This window comes from Phyllostomus discolor, chromosome 12 (assembly GCF_004126475.2).
Source record: "Phyllostomus discolor isolate MPI-MPIP mPhyDis1 chromosome 12, mPhyDis1.pri.v3, whole genome shotgun sequence".
NCBI lineage: Eukaryota > Metazoa > Chordata > Mammalia > Chiroptera > Phyllostomidae > Phyllostomus > Phyllostomus discolor.
In genome coordinates, this window is record NC_040914.2 from 31303716 (window position 1) to 31325301 (window position 21586).

At 46.9% G+C, this 21586-nt stretch overlaps 1 protein-coding gene across 2 annotated transcripts in view; it reads left to right on the forward strand.

Annotated features, from left to right (window-relative positions):
• HERC2 (HECT and RLD domain containing E3 ubiquitin protein ligase 2) overlaps positions 1-21586 on the forward strand; it is a 191887-nt gene that overhangs the window by 35257 nt on the left and 135044 nt on the right. For both annotated transcript variants that reach the window (XM_036012745.1, XM_036012744.1), the window contains exons 4-11: positions 2139-2276; positions 10106-10325; positions 12378-12478; positions 13085-13241; positions 14945-15055; positions 18391-18562; positions 20034-20207; positions 21236-21424. In XM_036012745.1, the coding sequence (XP_035868638.1) occupies positions 2139-2276; positions 10106-10325; positions 12378-12478; positions 13085-13241; positions 14945-15055; positions 18391-18562; positions 20034-20207; positions 21236-21424 (1262 nt within the window). The remainder of the gene's footprint in view (positions 1-2138; positions 2277-10105; positions 10326-12377; positions 12479-13084; positions 13242-14944; positions 15056-18390; positions 18563-20033; positions 20208-21235; positions 21425-21586) is intronic.

The window sequence follows — 21586 nt, forward strand, 5'->3', positions numbered from 1 at the left end:
TTCCTTCTTTTTTATGACTGAATCCCCCAGTGTGTGCGTGTGCCGCACATGTACAATGGAATGTTTCATAAATACAGCTCACACTGCATATAGTCATCTGTTCTCGGACACCCACCCTGTTTCCGTGGCTTGGCTATTGTGAATAATGCCGCAGTGGATACTGGGGTGCAGGTATAGTTCTGAGTTAGTGTTTCATTTCGTTCGGACGTTGACCCAGCAGTGGGAGCGCTGGGTCAGCTGGTTGTTCTGTGTTTGATTGTGTGAGGGGCCGCCACAGTTTGCCCCAGTGGCTGCACCAATGCTCAGTCACGCCAACAGTGCACGAGGGTTCCCTTTATGAGAGGCCCCCAGAAGGGCTGGCCATTATTTAAAGTCTTAAAAGTTTCTTCTCTGTGGATTTTTGAGTTCCATGTGACAAGATTATATAAGCCCCAGTTCTTGTTTTTTTTTTAAAGATTTTATTTATTTTATTTTTAGACAAAATTTGGTTTGCAGTTGAGTGCTAGCCTGAAAACCAAAGGGTCGCAGGTTCAATTCCCAGTCAGGGCACATGCCTGGGTTGCAGGCCAGGTCCCCAGTAGGGGGTGCGCAAGAGGCAACCACACATTGCTCTTTCTCCCCCTCTCTTTCTCCCTCCCTTCTCCTCTTTCTAAAAATAAATAAAATCTTTAAAAATGTTTTAAAATAACAAACAAATTTTGCATGGCTATAATTGCCATTTCTCTGGGAAAACTATGTATTGGTGTGATTGCAGGGCCACGTGGTGTATGTCTCACTTTATACAAAACTGCCCAACTGTTTCCAAGGAGGCTTTATGATGTTAGCTCCCACCAGCAGTGCGTCCTGGACCCGTTGGCCCCTATCCTGTCCGGCACTTGGCGTTCCCACTGTTTTTTATTTTAGCCAATCTTATAACACATTGTATGCAGGAAACGTATTTATACATTTTACGTTGACTGGTAGTAGAGCACGTGATAAAAACTAACTGCAAACAATGTGGTAAGTGTGTAGAAGGATGTCACCATGGTTTTAACTTGCGCTTCCTTAATGGCTAACGGTGTTGAATACATTTTCATGTGTTTATTCACCACTCTTGTGGCCTCTAGGGTGAAGTTTCTGTTTAGATCCTTTTATTCATTGGTTAATTAGGTCATTTGTTTTCTTTTTGTACAGCCTTGATAATTCCTTATACTTTATATTCTCATTACAGGTCTTTTGTCAGACATGTGATTTGTATCTCGGTTTTTCGTTCTCTCAGCAGTGCCTTCTACCATTTTTTCTTCCACGGGTTGTGCTTTTGGTCTTACTGTGTGTTTTTGCCTAGTGCTTGGTGGTGGATTTTCTCCTGTTTTCAGGAGTTTCCTAACATTTGTCCCTTGTTGGTTTCATGTATTTTTAGGTACTCCTTACTGTTTGTAGTATGATACAATTTCTTTCACAGACTTAGATGTATATTTCTAATTGTGTCATTCAGGAAATAATTTATATAGTAAGAGCCTTCTGTAGGATGGGACAAGGTTACACTTCAAGGTTAAGGTTAGTTCTTTCTTCACTTGTCATGTAAGTGGTTTCATGACATTTATTCTTCACTGAAACTTTCGATTGCCAGTGTCCTAAGTCAGGATTCTCCGCTTTTCTTTTGTGCCGGGGGCTCTGGAACACGCTCTGTCCACGGTGGGGTGCTGTGAGCAGCAGCGTTCTGTTGGTGGTGGAGCAGGGCAGGGTTGAGTTAAAATGGTGTCCCCTGGACATGTAAGCCTTTGGGAGTCCCTGGATAAAAGCAGTTAATGTGCAATTCAAGTTTGTAATCACCAAAGACTAAGATTCTGAGCTGTGAAATGGAGCTGGAAATTGATGAATATTTTGGAAGACATGCTTCAAAGAAGAACTTGAGTGCTATATTGATTTCTTCATTAAAAGGGTTACCCGGCTATTCATTTCTTGTTAATCACAGTGTACCTGTTACGGTGGTAAATCATGTAATTAAAAAAAGATCATCAGACCTTCAGCAAATGATCCATGTTGTAACTTACTTAACCTTTGCATTTCTGGGAGGGACATTTGCCAAGAGACTGACATGTGATGTTACATTTTGCAAAACAAGTTACAAATCTAAGAAAATATTTTTAATGTTTCAGATGATGGCGTTGATCCTCAGAGTGGGACTAAGAAAGAAGACCTGAATGACAAAGAAAAGAAGGATGAAGACGAAGCGCCCACACCTGTGTACCGGTCCAAGTCCATTCTCGAGAGCTGGGTGTGGGGCAAGCAGCCAGGTGCGGCGGCCCAAGCGTCTCGGTGACCCGAGTGTCTGCTGCTTTGGAGAGCCGGGTCTGGCTCTCCCTCTCTAGATATACACCAGAGATGGCGTTTTTTTCTTTTTATTTCATCATGGGGTTTTAAAGAATTCAAGTTCAAATTTGTTTACATTGTGGTCAACTATACATGATATACAATTCACAATTTCAGCCATTTAAACTTTTTTTTTTAATTTTAATTTTTTTTTGTAAAGATTTTTAAACCCCAGCTGGTGTGGCTCAGTGGTTGAGTTCCAGCTTGTGAAATAGGGTGTGGCTGGTTTGATCCCCAGTCAGGGCACAGGCCTGGGTTGTGGGCCAGGTCCCCAGTAGGGGGCGCATGAAAGACAACCACACATTGATGTTTCTCTCCCCCTCTGCCTCTCTTTCCCTCTTTGAATAAATAAATAAAATCTTTTAAAAAAGGATTTTTAAAATGTATTTTTAGAAAGAGGGGAAAAGAGGGAGAAGGAAGGGGTAAGAGAAACATCAATCGATTGCCTGCCTCTCACGGGGGACCCCGCCCACTACGGCATGTGCCCTGACCAGGAATCGCTCTGGTGCCCTTTCAGTTTGTGGGAAGACACCCAACCCACTGAGCCACACCAGCTAGGGCACACTTTCAGCCGTCTTTAGTGTATAGTTCAGCGTCAGTAAGTAAATTCACACCGTATGCAAGCATTACACCATCCATCTCCAGAATCTTTTCATCTTGCAAAACAGAAACGCCATCCCCATTGAACCCTCACTCCACTTTGTTCTCTGCCCCCGACCCCTGGAAACCACAATTCTACTTGCATCTTTAGGATTTTGACTAGTCTAGTTCCCTATATAAGTGGCAGAATGATATAATATTTGTACTTTTGTGATTGGCTTGTTCTATTATTTATCACAGTGTCTTCAAGGCTCAGCCATGTTGTCAGAATTTCCTTTCTTTGTAAGGCAGAATACTATTCCACTCTATGTACAGACCACATTTTACTTATCTGTTCATCCGTGGGTGGGTATTTGTGTTGCTGCCCCCTTTTGGCCATTGTGAATAATGCTGCAAACATGACTGGGCCAAGTCCAGTCTCTGCTTTCCAGTCTGTGTGCATATACCTGGGAGTGGAATTGCTGGATGGTGCGGTGGTGATTCTGTGCTACCTTTTTGAGGACCGGGCAGACTTTCCCACAGTGTCTGTACTGTTTTAATCCCTACCGGCAGTGTCCAAGTGACCCAGCCCATCTGCATCCTCACCAGCATTTGGTGGTATCGACGATTGTTTTTTATTTTAGCTATTCTCACAGGTGCATGGTGATCTCTCATTGTGGCTTTTTAATTTTATTTTAATAAAGATTTTATTTATTTATTTTATTTTTATAGAGAGGGAAGGGAGGGAGAAAGAGGAGAGAAATATCAATGTGTGGTTGCCACTCACATAACCTCCACTGGGGACCTGGACCACAACGCAGGCATGTGTCCTCACTGGGAATTGAACTTGTGACCCTTTGTTCTGCAGCCCCCACTCAATCCACTGATCTAAACCAGCCAGGGCTCTCACTGTGGTTTTAATTTGCAGTGCCATGTGGCTCATGATGGTGTGCCTCTTTTCCTGTGCTTATTTGTCATCGAGATAAATATATACATGTATATTTTTTACTGTTGTGTTTTGCAACTTCCTTTTTTTTAAGATGTTAATAATTTATTTTTGAGAGGGGGGGAAGGGAGGGAGAAAGAAGGAGAGAGAGATTGTTACATTGCCTCCGTTATCAGCCCAGACTGGGGACTGAATCAGCAACCCAGGAATGTGCCTGCCTGGGAATTGAACCGGTGACCTCTCACTTTGCTGGATGAGGCTCAACCAACTCAGCCACACAAGTCAGGGCGAGTGTTGTGAATTCTTTACCTATTTTGGATACTAGTCCTTTATCTTACATAGTCATGCATGGCATAACAATGTTTTGGTCAGTGATGGACCACATGTATAACAGAGATCCTGTAAGATTATAATGGAGTTGCAAACTTTCCATTGCCTAATGATGTAGGTGCAGTCTCGTCGTGGTGCAGCCCGCTACTCACGTGCTTGTGGTGCTGCTGGTGTGACACACATACTGTACTGCCATTAGAGTAAGAGCATAGCATGTACAATTATATGTACCTGACACTTGATGATGATGACTGACTATGTTACTGGTTGATGTATATACCATACATATTTACCTGCCCTGGCTGGTGTGGCTTAGCGGATTGAGTGCCAGCCTGCAAACCAAAGGGTTGCTGGTTCAATTCCCAGTCAGGGCACATGCCTGGGTTGTGGGCCAAGTCCCCAGTAGGGGGCATGCCAGAGGCAACCACACATTGATGTTTCACTCCCTCTCTTTCTCCCTCCCTTCCTCTCTCTAAACATAAATAAATAAAATCTTTTAAAAAAGTGAAAAAATTAAGTTTATAAAGCAAAAATGTAGTAAGCTGAGGTTAATTTATTATTGAAGAAAGAAAAATACGTTTAAAAGAATTTAGTGTAGCCTAAGTGCACATTGCCTATAAAGACATTTAAAGTTGATGTTTCCTTTTATATCTGGGTGATGTAGGTGAGGTATTAACATCCCCTACTCTTATTATACTCTTGCCCATTTCTGACTTTTATTTTTTTAACTTTTTTTTAAAGATTTTATTTATTCAGTTTTAGAGGGGAGGAGAGGGAGAGAGGGAGGTAGAGAGACATCACTGTGTGGTTGCCTGTCATGTACCCCCTACTGGGGACCTTGCCCACAATCCAAGCATGTGCCCTGACTGGGAATTGAACCAGCAACCCTTTGGTTCTCAGGCTAGCGCTCAATCCACTGAGCCACACCAGCTGGGGTGGTCTAGAGTATTTTTAAAAGTTGTTACTATCTCTTTCTTTACAGCTGTTAATATTTGCTTTATCCATTTAGTCGCTCCCGTGTCGCATGCATAAATGTTCATAAATGTTACATTCTCTTGTTGAGTTGAGCTCTTTGTCATTGTTTAATGCCCTTCTCTGCCTTTTATTGCACTCTTTGTTTTAAGACCTATTTCATTTAAGTATAGCTACTCGGTTTCTTTTGGTATCTGTTGTGTGTGGGGTATCTTTTCCCATTATTTCACTTTCTATCTGTGTGTTCCCTTAGTCAGAGGTGAGTCTCTTTTAGGTGGCATATACATGGGTCTTATTTTTTTATCTATTCAGCCGTATGTCTTTTGATTGGAGAATTCAGTTCGTTGATATTTAAAGTAGTTATTTATAGGCATACACTTACTGCCATTTTTTTGTTGGGTTCCCTCTCATTCTCTGTCCCTTTCTTCTCCTGCTCTCTCTTCCTTTGAGGTTTGATGGCTTTCTCTAGTAGTGTGTTTACATTCCTCTCTCAGTGTCTTTGTATCTACTGTATGCTTTTGCTTTGTGGTTGCCATGAGTATCATGTGTATCAAAGTCCATTTGAAGTTGATAACTACATAAGTTTGACTGCATTTTAAAGCTGTATATTTTTACTCTTCCCATGTATTTTATGTTTTTGATGTCATAATTCATATTTTTATATGTTGTGTATCTGTTCATTATTATCGTTATTTTTTACTACCTTTGTTTTTTAAATTTTATATTAGCTTTGTTTGTGATTAACCCACTGCCTTTTGTATATGTTTACCTTTGACCAGCGAGACTTTTATTTTTACTTTTATACCAAGTCCAGTGCAAATAGTGCCCCTTTTTTATTATAAAATCTTATATTACAGAATCATAAGAGTTGGGGACCACTCTGTGTGGTTTCAGAAATTATAGCCCCCCGAGAGCAGGCTCTGAAAGGGGCTAGTAAGTCTCCCTGGAAAAGCAGTTGATAACCGCACTCACGAAGGGTTCCCGTAGGACTCAGGCCTGATAAATACATTGTATCCTTTGAAGTTTGTTCTGCTTCGCTTGGTATGGCTCTGTTGATATAAACTGGATGTTTAAGTTCAAAACATAAGTAGTAAACCCCTTATCTCATGAAACTCCTCTTAAAGACCTTCTGGCATCAGCATGACTAACAGACCCTGACCTATGACAAAACTCTGTGTTCCTTCAATTGTCGTCTATGGATAATACCTGTTTTTGTATGACTATAGCCTTTTGACATTGATAAGCATTGCATATATACACATACACACAACATTCCCAATAAAAGCCATTTCGGAGCAGGGCTCGGGCACTCCCCACTGGAGGGAATCACCACCCCTTTCTTGCCGGAACAGCAAGATTGTGTTCGGGACAACTTATTTCTCATCCGAGCCGGACAGGAGAATTTTGCTGGACGGAGTTCCCACACGTAAGCATGTCATTCTGTAACTTAACAATATCACAGTCAAGCACACCATAGGACATTTTAGGTGAAATGTTCAAATTAAAACTATAAATTATTACATACATATTATTACCCCAACAACCACACTCAAGCGGGCGTTACTTCTGCTGGACCCTGTATGTTTTCTTGATACTAATTAGTTTCCTTTCTTTTTAGCTTAACGAAGTCCCTTTAACATTTCTTGTAAGTCCTGTGAAGTTGTGATGAATTCCTTTAGTTTTTGTTTGTCTAGAAGACCATCTGTCCACCCTGGCTGGTGTGGCTCAGTGGATTGAGTGCCGGCCTGTGAACCAAAGGGTGGCCAGTTCGATTCCCAGTCAGGGCATGTGCCTGGGTTTCGGGCCAGGTCTCCAGTGGGGGGCACATGAGAGGCAACCACACATTGATATTTCTCTCACTTCCTTTCTCCCTCCCTTCCCTTCTCTCTAAAAATAAATAAATAAAATCTTAAAAAAAAAGAAAAAAGAAAACCATCTCTTCCAGTTCTGCGTGGCAACTTTGTTGGGTAGGGTATTTTTGATTGCTTTTTTTCCTCAACACTTTGAATGTATTGTCCTATTCCCCTCTGGCCTGCACAGTTTCTGCTGAAGAATCTGCTGATAGTTTTATGGGTACTCTCTTGTATGTAAGAAGTTGTTTTTCTCTTGCTGCTTTTAAGATTCTGTTCCTGTTGTTGACTTTGTTTTTTAAATATGAGATTTCTTTTAAAAATATTTTATTTATTTATTTTTAGAGAGAAGGGAAGGGAGGGAGAAAGAGAGGGAGAGAGACAGCAATGTGTGGTTGCCTCCTGCTTGCCCAACACTGGGCACCTGGCCCACAGCCGAGGCACGTATCCGGACTGGGAATTGAACTGGTGACCCTCTGCTTTGCAGTCTGGCTCTCAGTCCACTGAGCCACAACAGGCAGGGCTTGTTAACTTTTGACATTTGAATTATAATGTGTTTTGGTGTGAGTCTCTTCTTCTTTGGGAATCTTCTTCTTTGGAAAGCCTGTGGGGTCCTCTTATTTGGAAACCAGTCTTTGGGCTTCATGGATCTTGATGTATATTTTCTTCCCTTTTTACTTCAAATACATTTTCTGTCTTTTCTCCTTCTCTTACTCTCTCTCTCTCTCTTCCCCCCCTTCTCTGTCTGGGACCCCTATAATATGATGTTAGTATGCTTGAAGTCCCTTAATCTGTCTTCACTTTTTTTTTTTTTTTCATTTTGGTGCTCTGATTCCAGGAGGTCTGCTGCTCTGTCTTCAAGTTCACTGGTCCTTTCTTCTGCATCATTGAGGCTCCTGTTGAGCCCCTGTGGCCTGTTTTTCAGTTGTTTTCTGCCCCCTTTCCCCAGTGTACTTTCTCTCTGTTACTCAGATTGGGCAGCTTAGATCTTCTAGTACACTGATCCTCCTTATTTTTTTTAAGCTTTTATTTATTTATTTTTAGAGAGAGGGGGAGGGAAGGAGAAAGAGAGGGAGAGAAACTTCAATCTGCAGTTGCCTCTCAAGCACCCCCTACTGGCGACCTGGCCTGCAACTCAGGCATGTGTCCTCACTGGAAATTGAACCAGCACCCCTTTGGTTCACAGGCCTGTGCTCAATCCACAGAGATACTGAGCGATACCAGCCAGGGCTGTTCTTTTTCTTTTTCTTTCTTTTTTTTTAGTGCTACTGTTCACCCCATTCAGTTTTATTTTCAGTTACTACATTTTTCAGTTCTAAAATTTCCTTTTGATTTTTAAAATAAACCTCATTTTAGGTTTTCTGTTTTTGTGTGTTTCATGTGTTTTTGTAGTTGCTTGTGGGAGCATTTTTATCATGGCCGCTTTAAAGTCTTGGTCAGATTATTATAATCTGCTTGTTATTTTAGTATTTTCATCTGTTAATTATCTTTTTAAAATTCAGCTTGAGATCTTCCTGGTTCTTGGCATGACAACTATTTTCCCTCAAAATGCGGACATTTTCATGCTGTGTCCCAAGATGCTGCTGAATGCAGCTGGCTTTCTGTGCCCTGCTCTGTGGGCACAAGTGCACTGTACTTGTTACTGCGGGGGTGGGTGGGAGCAGTGCTCCCTCCCCAGATGGTCTGCAGGAACGCTCACTTTGTTTCTTTCTTTACTCACACGTGTTTCAAAGTGTCCCAAAGTCTGGTGGACTAGACGGTGAGGTTGGGACAGGGAAGCAGAGGTAGGACATGAGGAAGAAGAGCACCCACATGCCCGAAGCACGGGTGCTGTCTGTGAGCCTCAGGGCTTTTCAGTCGGGCAGAGGGGAGACATACTATTACTTAAAAGGAGAAAACATCGTGCCTCTTCAGGAAGGCAGAGCTTTTCCTACACTTGACTTCTAGCAGAAACTCCACCCGGGAGGCATGTTGGTTGCCCACCATTGACTGGGCTGTCTCCGTGAAGGGTCCCGTGTGTCAGTGGGGGCTCGGGTACCTCTCTGTGCTGGCCCGATGGTGACTCACGGAGGACGCCTGTGAGCCGGCAGGGCTGGTGCTTCGTGTGTAAACCCTTGTCCTTCATCTTGAGCCCAGAGTGGAATTGATTGTGCCTGCATCTAGTTTTCTGGAACTGGTAGCCCTCTTAGCCCCGGGAGCTTTCCCTACCTACCGAGCACCCAACCCCACTCCTGGACCAGCCCCTCCGTGACTGTGCTTGTGGGTGGGGAGGGAGGCTCCACCCCGGGTCGGGGTGAAGTGTGTCCCTTTCCTGCTTCTGGGAGCTCCTGTGCTCCCCGAGAGACTGCGCAGGCGCAGGCGCACGCGCAGGCCCGCCCCGGTGGCCCCGCCCAGTGGCTGCCCCGCTGCAGCGTTGGTGGCGGGCGGTCTCGTTTACTGTTGGACGTGAGGCCGCGTAATGCTTACTTGGAAGATCAGGGGCCTTGAGTCATTTCCATTTATGCAGTTGTCTTCCCGGTTCTTAAAAATTCCTTCACTGTGGGCATTTCAGACATGCGCAGTAGAGAGAGCTTACACATTACGTATTCTAAGTAGTTAATCTTCCTCTGAAATATTCCAGTGTGTCACCGTCCACGCGTCTTTATGCTGGGCAATTCTATTGAGACCGCGTTTTATTTCGAATTTAATTTTGTAACATGAGAATAATGGATAGAGTTTTTCTGTCTAGGGAATGTGCTGCTGATAATTAGTAACTTCGTAATTTTGTGGTAAAACCTTTCATACAGTGTTTACTGAGAGCATACCTCAGTGGCTGAGCGTGGTCTCTCCCATGTGTCCTCATCTGGGAGACCTTGGCAAATTCTCTGTGCCTCATTTTCCTCCCCCATAAAATTGCACACACAGCTCTGCCCCCTGACGGTGGCCGGGAGGGTGAGCTAGCATGTGTCAAGTGCTTAAAACCCATCTTGCCACATACGGGCCCTCGGGTGTCACCTGTTACTATTACCCATCTTACTGATAATACAACAAACGAGGCCCCAGATAATGAGAGGCTGGACGTTGGCTTATTTTCCAGATGTGAATGAACTGAAGGAATGCCTTTCCGTCCTGGTCAAGGAGCAGCAGGCCCTGGCCATCCGGTCGGCCACCACCACCCTCTCAGCCTTGAGGCTCAAGCAGCGGCTGGTCATCCTGGAGCGGTATTTCATTGCCTTGAATAGGACCGTTTTCCAGGAGAATGTCAAAGTGAAGTGGAAAAGCAGCAGCGTTTCTCTGCCTCCTGCAGACAAGAAAAGGTAACTAGAGAATGAAGAAGGAATCCTGGTACCAGCTACATGGAAAGTCCCAGTGCAGGAAAGTCAATCAAGGCTTTTGGTAGAGTTCCCTTTCCATCTTTGTGAAGTTTTTTAATTTTTATTTTAAAGAGTTTATTTTTAGAAAGAGGGGAAGGGATGTAGAAAGAGAGGGAAAGAAACATCAATGTGTGGTTGCCTCTTGCACACTCCCTACTGGGGACCTGGCCTGCAACCCAGGCATGTGCCCTGGGTGGGAATCGAACCCCCGACCCTTTGGTTTGCAGTTCGGTGCTCAATCCCCTGAGCTACAGGTTGTGTAAAAACAACCTGTGCCATTTTTCAAACACCCTTTTCTGTCAGTGGCTGTTCTGTAGCACAGGTGCTCTGGGGGCATGTGCAGATTTGAGAATGGGATCTAAACGCTATATTCGTTTTATTTTGCTACTGGATAGGGAACAGCCAGATTGTAATATTTACTGCTTAACTCATTTAGATGCTTCATTTTCTTTTTCCTCATCTGACGCTTTTTTGTAGGAGCTGCCTTCAGGCGTACGATTTTAACTGTATTGGTGCACACACCAGCAGCTTTTCTCCAAGGCACTAACAGCCATTAGAACCTTAAGGATTGTGTAAAAGTGTATTTTTCCAAAATACAGCTGTTCCCAGAAAGCTAGACAAAAAGATTTCAGGATAGAATTCATGTTTTATATAGTTAGTCAAGTTGCGTTTATTTGATTGTAATATCGGCTTTTATTCCCTGAAGAGCACGTGGGAAGTACAGGAGGCAGAAAAATGCTGGGAAAGAACCTTATTATCTTGCCTCCCAGGGAAATAAGACGTGTTAAATGTAGCGTATTTCCTTGGTTTTCAGTTGAAATCCCATTCCATATCATATATTTGAGTAGTACTTTTAGGATAAATTAAACCACGTGACAGGGCAGATTCCTGCCCACGTGACAGCAGTATGCTCTGTCCTTGTCCCCTCCTACTCGACTGCACAGGGGCGGCTGTCTGAGGTGGCTGTGGACCCCAGAGGGTGGGCGCATGTGGGTGGCAGACTCTGAAGGTCTATAAGCGCTCTGCATTGGAGTCAGACCGAGTTCCTGAGGGAGCAGAGGTGGCTGAGCACCTGACTGACGTTTCTCTGCTCTCCTTTACCACGTGACAGTCGATGGGTAATTGAAATCTATTTTTCATTGAACAGAGGAAATTCCAAAAATAAAAAAGAATGTATTTGAGATCATCGTGGAGTCATAGGCAGTTGTTAGAAATAGTACAGAGATTCCTTATGCCCTTCACCTCCCTAGTGGAAGCCACTTGCAAAGCTGTAGAAAAAAATGCAAGAAGCCATTTGTATAACTATTTAAAATATGCAAAATGAAGCCAGTGTTGTTAAATAAGTTCATGTAAGTAAGTAGGAAAAGCCTGCAGAGATACGTGGGAATGGTAAGCACTGAGTTTGCGAGTGGGTCACCAACCTGGGCCTCTCACCCAGCCAACACGGGATGGGCCCAAAGTGGGGGGGGGAGGGGAAGGAGAGAGGGAGAGGAAAAAAAAATCAATGTGTGGTTGCCTCTTGTATGCTCCCCTCCTGGGGACCTGCCCCACAACCCAGGCAAGTGCCTTGACTGGGAATCAAACCCAGCAAACCTTTAGTTTGCAGGCCTGTGCTCAGTCCACTGGGCTCTCCTGGCCAGGGCTAGTGCAGTGGATTTAATGCCCCATTTCAGTGTGTATGTTTATCATTCGCCCCTCCCCTGCATCGAATAACCTCAGCTCCCTGAGGTCTTTTTTCGTGAGCAGTTTTGCAAGTCGTTTAAAATCCTTTTTGATTTTTTTTCCTTAAAGAGGATACTTTTCCTTTACAAAGTGCATTATAGATAAAAGTTTTTAAAAACAAAGCTAAAAATCCCTTGTGACCTTGCCACGTAAAGAAACCCCCGCGGACCCCATCTTGGTGGGAGTCCCCGCATTGATGATGCCTTTGATCTGCTGTGGCGCCTTCCTCTGACTGACCCCTGTCACCACCCCCCTCCGTGTGTGTTCCCTCAGTTCCCGGCCCCCTGGCAAGGGCGTGGAGGGCCTGGCGCGAGTCGGATCCCGAGCAGCCCTGTCCTTCGCCTTTGCGTTCCTGCGGAGGGCCTGGCGGTCAGGTAGGTGTGCCCAGTGGGCGGGTCCACTTCCCAGGAGGCTCCACCCCCTCACTGCTGCCACCACAGGCCCTTGGGCCCACGGCATGTGCCCTGGGCTCCCTCTTTGCCTTGATGGAACATGACAGGCCTCAGAGTCCGACTTTTCGGGTTTGTGCTTCTCAAGAAAAAGTGCAAGAAGACTTGCCGGGGTGGCGAACACACAGCACGGTGTTCAGATGACATGTTGTGGAATCATGCACGAGGACCTGGATAAATTTGTTCCCCGGTGTCGCCCCAGTCCGCTCAATCGAAAGGAAAAAACTATAAAAACCGCTGCAGGGCCTCGGGGCTGATGTGTGTTCTAAGAGAGCAAAAGTTAGACTTGCCGATGCCAGAGTCTTGCAGAATTGACGTGGGGGACAACTTCCCTCCATTTTAGTTTCTTGAGCTCTTGCAGGGGCTCAGTGAGAGGAAGTTGAGGGTGGAAAATGGGACAATGGGAACATGGGTGACCTTTCGGGCCCAGGGCTGGGAGGGCCACCCCCGCCCCCGGGCCGGTGGGGATGGCGTGGCTTGCCGGCGGTGCCGAGGCACGGGCGGCCTCCGCTGACGCGTGTGTGTGTCCAGGCGAGGACGCCGACCTCTGCAGCGAGCTGTTACAGGAATCCCTGGACGCCCTGAGAGCGCTGCCCGAGGCCTCCCTCTTCGATGAGAGCGCCGTGTCCTCCGTGTGGCTGGAGGTGGTGGAGAGAGCCACCCGCTTCCTCAGGGCTGTGGTGACGGGGTAAGTGCCCTTTCCGCACACCTCCCTGCGCTGTGAGCCTGCTGTGGGGTGCTCCAGCATCCCAGCCCCTCTGGCTGTTTTTTATTTTATTCTTCCGTTGCAGCTGACATAGAATATTATATCAGTTTCAGGTGTGCAGCTGCGTGGTTAGACATTTCTATAACTTAGAAAGTGAGCACCCCAATAGGTCTATTACCCACCTGGTACCACTCGTGGTTCTTACAGTCTTTCTGAGTGTATTCCCTGGGCTGTGCTTTGCATCCCCATGGCTGTTCTGTAACTGCCAGTGTGCACTTGTTCTTTTTTTTTTTTTGTAAGACTTTTATTTATGTATTTGTTAAGAGAGAGGAAGGGAGAGAGAAGAGAGGGAGAGAAATGTCAATGTGTGGGTTGCCTCTCTCATGCCCCCTACTGGGGACCTGGCCCACAATCCAGGTATGTTCCCTGACTGGGAATCCAACTGGTGACCCTCAGTCCACGGAACCACACCATCAGGGCCGAATCTGTACTTCTTGGTTCCTCAAGTGTGTGAGCACCCATCAAAGGCCCCTCAGTGAGACTGTGCATGCCACCATTCGAATGATGGGTGTTGTCTTAATAAACAATGCACGAGTAGATAACTACTCAAGATGAAAATGTTTAAATCTACATGAAGTCTTTTTAGTATGAAAAATTTGTGAATCATTGAATATGAACTCTGGTATTGGGTACTATATATTTTTGTTAATTTTTGTAAATATTTTATTTATTTGTGTTTTAGAGAGAAGGGAATGGGGGGAGAAAGAGAGAGAGAGAAACATCAGTGTGTGGTACCCTCTCATGTGCCCCCTACTGGGGACCGGGCTTGCGACCTAGGCATGTGCTCTGACAGGGAATCGAACTAGTGACCCTTTGGTTCGAAGGCCAGCATTCAATCCACTGCGCCACACCAGCCAGGGATTGCTAACGGCTTTTAAATTTAAAGAACATGCATGCACTCAGTACAGAATTCAGCAAAGACACACTTAGTGAGTCTCTTCTCATCCCCTTCACCAGAGGTCACCGCTGTGTCCCTTCCAGCAAGCAGGGCCACCTGTGGTCTCAGTTGGAATTAGACTTCACACAGTGCTGTGGTGAGGGGTCCCTGAAAATGGGCTTCGGATTAATTTCAAAAATCCCACTGTGATGGTGATGTTGGACGATCCTCTCCCGTCTTGAGTTAAGAAGCCTTGTTATTTATTATTGGAACACAAGGAAAAGTTAAAATTGCTTCTTAGATCACAGATAAAAATAAGCATAGACATGTTGCCTATAGATTTTTCAGGTGGTTTTAGAAATTGAGTCTTCTCCAGTTCTGTAGAGGAATGTTGACAGTCTAATAGTTGTACATGTTGGTGAAAGTGGAAACTGATCTAAAACTCATGTTAGAAAAACTCATGCTAATGATATCAGTAATTTTACGCTAATGGAACTTGGAATATGTCTTCTAATGTGATCATCTTAGAGTATCTGAATTAATACTTTTATTTAAATCACATGCCTACAAGTTCATCACACACTTTAAAATCTCGGATACCATTTTAGTAGCAAGTCTCAGAAACTGGACTCTAGATATTAAAAATATACTTCTCCTTGAGAGAGAATGTACTTAACATCCTAGCGTTAATGTGAGCACGCTGTTCCTAAGCTCTGCCTTTGTTCCTGACCCGCTGCTGTCATTTCAGGGACGTTCATGGGACGCCAGCCCCCAAAGGGCCGGGCAGCGTCCCCCTGCAGGACCAGCACCTGGCCCTGGCCATCCTGCTGGAGCTGGCTGTGCAGAGAGGCACACTGAGGTGAGGGTACTATGCATGGGCTGGGGCACGTTGGGGTAACGCCTCTGGATCCGAATGGCTGTTGTGTTTTCTGGCGTTTCACCAAAGCGTCTGTGACTGTAGCGAGTGCGTGGTGTTCTGTAATCACAGGACTGTCCTCTCGGACACGCTCTTCTTTCAGACTTGGGTACAGTTAGCTTTTCTTCACTTTCTTCCCCCCTTCATTTTAAATTTTTTAAAAAGAATTTATTTATTTATTTTTAGAAAGAGGGGAAGGGAAAGAGAAAGAGAGGGAGAGAAACATCAATGTGTGGTTGCCTCCTGCACGACCCTCACTGGGGACCTGGCCTGCCACCCAGGCATGTGCCCTGACTAGGAATCAAACTGGCGATGCTTTGGTTCACAGGCCGGTGCTCAATCTACTGAGCCACACCAGCCAGGGCTCCCCCTTCATTTTAAAAATCATTTTTCTTTTTTTGATTACAGTTGACATACATTATTATAGTAGCTTCAGGTGTACGCCCCAGTGATTAGACATTATATAATTTCCTAAGTGATCATATTGATAAATCTCACACCCGCCTGGCACCAACACATAGTTATTAGGTTGTTGTTGACTGTATTCCCTGTGCTGTACTTTACAGCCCTGTGACTGCTCTGTAACCAGCAAACTGTACTTCTTAATCCCTCACCTTTTTCACCCAGTCCCCCCGCACCCCTTCCATCTGGCAGCTGCCAAAATGTTCTCTGTATATATGAGTCTGTTTCGGTTCTACTCACTCATTTATTTTGCTTTTTTATATTCAATTGATAGATATGTATATATTGCCACTTTATTGTTCACATTTTTATCTTTTTTCTTCTTCTTAAAGAAGACTTTAGCATTTCATAGAATACTGGTTTGGTAGTGATGAACTCCTTTAGCTTCTTCTTGTGTGGGAAGCTCTGTGTCTGCCCTTCGATTCTAAATGATACCGTCGCTGGGTGGAGTAATCTTGGCTGTAGGGTGTTGCTTGTTATCACTTTGAATACTTCTTGCCTGTCCCTTCTTGACTGTGTAGTTTCTGTTGAGAAATCAGCTGATTGTCTTTTGGGAGCTCCCTTGTAGGTAAACTAACGGTCTTTCTCTTGCTGCTTTTAAGATTCTCTTTTTGTCTTTAACCTTCAGTATTTTAATTATGAATTGTCTTGGTGTGGGCCTCTTTGGGTTCATCTTGTTTGGGATTATCTGAGCTTCTGGGACTTGTATGTCTATTTTCTTCCCCAGGTCAGGGAAACTTTCAGTCATTATTATTATTATTATTATTATTAAAGATTTTATTTACTTATTTTTAGAGAGAGGGGAAGGGAGGGACAAAGAGAGAGAGAGAAACATCAATGTGTGGTTGCCTCTCACATGGCCCACAACTGGGGACCTGGCCCACAATCCAGGCATGTGCCCTGACTGGGAATCGAACCAGCGACCCTTTGGTTTGAAGGCCAGTGCTCAATCCACTGAGCCACACTGACCAGGGCCAGTCATTATTTTTTAAAATAGGCTTTCAATTCCTTGGTCTCTCCTTCTTCTTCCTGTACCTCCATGATGCTAATATTGGTACACTTGAAGTTGTCCCAGAGGCTTCTTACATAATCCTCTTTTTTTTTGCTGTTCTGATGGGGTGTTTTCTGCTTCCTTATATTCCAAATCTCTGATTTGATTCTTGGTTTCTTCTACTCTAATGTTGATTCCCTGTAAATTATTCTTCCTTTCAGTTAGTGAATTCTTTATTTCTGACTGGTTCTTTTTTATGCCGTTCTAAGTTCATCTACTCTTCCCCTAAATTCCTCAAGTATCCTTATAACCAGTGTTTTGAACTCCGCATCTCCTGGATTGCTTGTCTCCTTTTTGTTTAGCTCGTATTCTTGAGTTTTGATCTGTTCTTTCATCTGGGCCAGGTTTCTTTGTCTCCTCATTTTGGCAGCCTCCCTGTGTTTGTTTCTATGCATTAGGTAGAGCTGCTTTGACTCCCTGTCCTGGTAGAGAGTGGCCTAATAGAGTAGGTGTCCTGTAGGGTCCAGTGGCAGAGCCTTTCTGCTTACCTGGGCTGGGCCCTCCAGGTGCACCCCTGTGAGCTTTGTATACCCTGTTCTTGCAGTTGAGCCTTGATTTCTGTTGGTGTGTCATTGGGTGGGATTTACCCCAGGCCAGTCAGCTGCAAAGACTGGCTTTGACCCCTGACCTCTGATTACTGTGGAGAATCAGCCGTGCAGGGTCCACCCCACAGAGCTGCGCTTCCTTCAGCGGGGCTCTGGTGCCCGCTGAGGCTGCCCCTTGAGCGTGTTGCTTGTGGAGGTGGTCGGGTCGGGTGCTTCCATGTGGTCTGTCTGCAGCATTCCATGGGGGCAGTGGCTGTGGGGCCTCCCAGGAGCTGCAGGCCCCCCGGGGTGGGGCAAGCCGGGGGCCAGGTTGCTGGAGACTCAGATGCTGCGCCTCCTGTGGCGCCGTGAGGGGAGGGCTCCTCCGAGGAGCTGTGGCCTCTGCCAGCACTTCTGTCTGCGTGAAATTGCCCCTCCGCTCTTGCCCCATTGCTGGACAGTTCCGTTTCACCAGTGTGTCTCTGGTGTTCTAGCACTGCAGCTCTGAGGGACAGAGTCAGAGCAAGTCCGTGTGCTGGCCCTTTAAGAGGAGTGCCTGGGACTCCAGGAACCCGGCCTCATTCATCTTCCATCCCCGCAGGTTTTCACAGCCCACAGTTACAGGGACTTCTCTTCCTGGGGCTGCAGCCCCGGCCCGCGGTGTTGGGACCTCTCGCTCCCCAGGGGGACCTTGGCAGCCAAGATGTCCCTCTCTGTTTGTAACCCCCACCCGTGTGAGTGGGACCCGCTGGCTCCACACCTCTGCCCTTTTATTCTCAGTGTTGCTTCCATCCTGCCAGGGGCCAGGCGGCTCTGAATGACGTTTGTTCTGTGGCTCGGCTGCGACTGGGATGTGGCCGTGGAAGGGCAGGTCTGACACCACCGCCTCACCCGACGGTGCCCATCACTTCCTTTATCGTGTTCCACTCTCTGGTATTCTCAGAACAGTGAGGTTAGTTTTATACCATTAATTTAAGGCCTGGAAAGTTCCTTTAGAAAGTGCCGGTCGAGCTTCTGCCCATGTCTTCTAACACAAGGCGGACGTCTTGTGCTAAAATTGTGGTATACATTTAGCCATTTTCCTCTGAGTTTGGTTTGGATGACATTTTTTAGTTTCCTGCTAAATCTAAAGTATTTCTTTCATTGTATTTTGTTGTCTGCTTTTGCTTTTGACAGGCCATGGCAAAAAAAAAAATCTGTTCTTTTTTTCCCCTAAAGAATAAAGCTATCTTCTCTTTCAGCCAAATGCTGTCGGCCGTCCTGCTGTTGCTGCAGCTGTGGGACAGCGGGACGCAGGAGACGGACAACGAGCGCTCCGCGCAGGGCACCAGCGCGCCCCTCCTCCCCCTGCTGCAGCGATTCCAGGGCATGCTCTGCGGCAAGGACGCCCCTCACGCGGAGGGAGACACGCACGTAAGGGCGCTAATGGGGCTTTGCGTTTGACTAGCTCTCCTGTTTGCGGTTATCCTAGGAGTTAGACTTGGACAAACGAGAGCGGTGTCCGTGAGGGTGGTTGTCGTCGTGGGGAGCGTGGATTTGGTGATGCCAGCCGTGGGGCAGGCGTGGCAGGGCATGCGCTGGGTTGCAGGTGATGTGGGGGGAACATCCCGTGAGCACATCGGGGCTCTTCGGAGCAACTGAGGAGTGGCCGGAGTGGGTGGACGTGGCGCTCTATGCGTGCGTCCTGCGTTGCGTGTGTAGCCAGGGAATCTCTTTCTGGGTGTAGATGAGCCTGCACTTTCAGATACGGACATCTGTCGCCTTGGTGACCGGGCCGTGCTCTCTCTGCTGAGCGGGAGGCACTCGGCCCTCTGTGCTTGTGGGGTTACTGCTTGCGATTCCCAGCCGCCATGCACGCTGTGCTCTGGCTGCGGTGGGGGAGCGAGGTTAGGATGCTCTGGAGGATGTGAAGGCGTGCTCACTCCACGCGGGTGCGTGTTAGTGGGAGCATGAAGATGGGCACTTGTGGTGGTAGTGGGGAGGTGGCGCGGGGCTGGGGCCCGGCTGCCGTGGGCAGGGGCTTGTGCTTGGTGCAGGGGAGGTGCTGCACAGTGAGGTCACACTCGGTCCCCGGGGCGGGCACATTTCTGACCCTGTGCAGAGGCGCCGGTATGTCTCCCTCCTCTGAGCTGTCCTGCCACCCACCGTTTATCAGAAGACCTCAGGTGGGCGAGCACCAGTTGTGTCAGTGAGCACAGCGCCGAGTCTGAAATGCAGGCTTCTAACTACTTAGAAAGAGAGCTCTGGGAGTAGAGGTTCACTCATTCTGTTGGCGCTTCGGTGTGCGGGCTCCACAGGAAGCACATCCCCTCGGTAGGCCCAGGACACTAAGGCCGGGGGCCTAGCATGCCCTGCCTGTATCTTGCGTCTGACCTCTGACCCCGCTGTGACCCCGCTTCGACCCTGTTGCTTTCTAGAGGTACAGGTTTGATCTTGAAAGTCTCCTCTGGAAACACGTAGCCATCCACGGTTAGGCTTCAACCTAATTTTTCTGGCACGAAGCAGTCTTTAATGGTAAAAAGGCCACTCTACCTTTACATTCTTAGGATTAATAATGTGCAAATAAAATTAGTTTTTTTCCAGTGGGCTCAGTATTTAGAATAAAAGAGCCTTTTTTTCCCCCCCAGTTTTAAAAGCCAGATGGAGGTGCAGTGCTGTGTTCCCTCACAGTTGGCTGTGCGTTCTCCCAAGGGTGTCTGGGTGCTGGGCTGTGGCACCGACCTGAGCTGGTGGGTGAGGGGTGCCCAGCAGTGTCGGTGCATTGGTGACACTTCTCATCCGATGGCTAGAGATCACGGGTCACCGTGAATACCCAGAGTCGTGGCAGGCTAATGGTGGTCCTTGTGTCTCCATGTCTGACGATGCCTGTGTAACTTTCTTCTAGCTCCTGTGTGGCCCTCTGAGCCCCAACGAGAGTTTCCTGCGGTACCTTGTTCTCCCGCAAGACAGCGAGCTCGCCATCGACTTGCGGCAAACCGCCGTTGTCGTCCTGGCGCACTTAGACCGCCTGGCGGCGCCCTGCACGCCGCCGCTGTGCAGCTCCCCCACGTCGCACAAGGTGTGTGTGGTGGAGCTGTTTGTCTCAGGACCCTCTCTCATCTCCTTGCGCCCTGATAGGCTGGGGTGGAGCAGGCTTCCAGCTGTAAACGCATGCGCAGTTGAAGGTGCTGTCCCTGGCCAGTGTTGAGGAGGCCGAGGTTGACAGGGGCTCCGTCCGGCTCAGGTTCAGGAGGTGCCGCCCCCAGGTCTACCCTTTCCTTACACAGCCACATGCCGCCCTGCCCTCCTTGGGGAGGTTCTGGAGCCTTTTTATACACGGGGTGCACTGAATGCAGCTGTGTGTGATGGTGCCACTCAGAGCTGTGATGGTCCACCGGTGACCTTGCACCCACAGTGGCACCTGGTCCTCACCATGTGGCCCTCGGCACTGGGACGAAACCACCATGTCCAGTGGCGGGGAGTCCTGCCAGGGTCACATGGATTCATCCCCCTTTTGAATCCAGGTTTTTCTATTTTTTTAGTTTAGTTTTTTTTTTTTTTCCTTTTTGAGAGAGGGGAAGGGAGGGAAAAAAAGAGGGGGAGGAACATCACTGTGAGAGAGTAGCATCCATCGGCTGCCTCTTGTCTACACCCAAACCATGGGCAGAACCCACCACCCAGGAGTGTTCCCTGACTGGGAATCGAACCTCGACCCTTTGGTTCACAGACTGGTGCTCAGTTCACTGAGCCACACCAGCCAGGGCTACTTGCACTACGTTTTTGTTTCTTTTCAGAATATTTAAAAAATTTTTTTAATTGTTGTTCAAGTCCAGTTTTCTGATACTTGCACTACTTTTAATGTGAAAATGACATGTCGTGGAAAATAGCTTAGTCACTTGATCTCATCTGTTACCTGAGGTGAAATGTTACCAGTTATGCACATGTTTTGAGTCAGCTTCTTTCTCTGCATGCTTTGTTTTTATCTTGTAGTATCTCAGTTTACCTGCCCTTGTCTCCGTGTTGCGCCATCCTAATGCATTCTTTCTTTGGACTAAGAAACCAGTTTCCTTGCTGCTGTAGACATGTACTTCCTCTGTCACCTCCCAGGGATCCTTGCAGGAGGTCATAGGCTGGGGGCTGATAGGATGGAAGTGCTACGCCAATGTGATCGGCCCCATCCAGAGCGAGGGCCTGGCTGCCCTGGGGGTCACGCAGATCGCCTGCGCGGAGAAGCGCTTCCTGATCCTGTCTCGGAACGGCCGCGTGTACTCGCAGGCCTACAACAGCGACACGCTGGTGGGTGTCCCGGGCCCTGGCCCCCCGGCTTCTGGGGTGGGCAGCTTCTCTCCTGCGGAAGCTACAGAGGGCTGATCTTTAGGTTGTTTGACATCTGAAGATTTATAAGCGTCTGTTCATCATTCGTTATTAGTTATATTTCAAACCTTAGTCTGTCAAGAC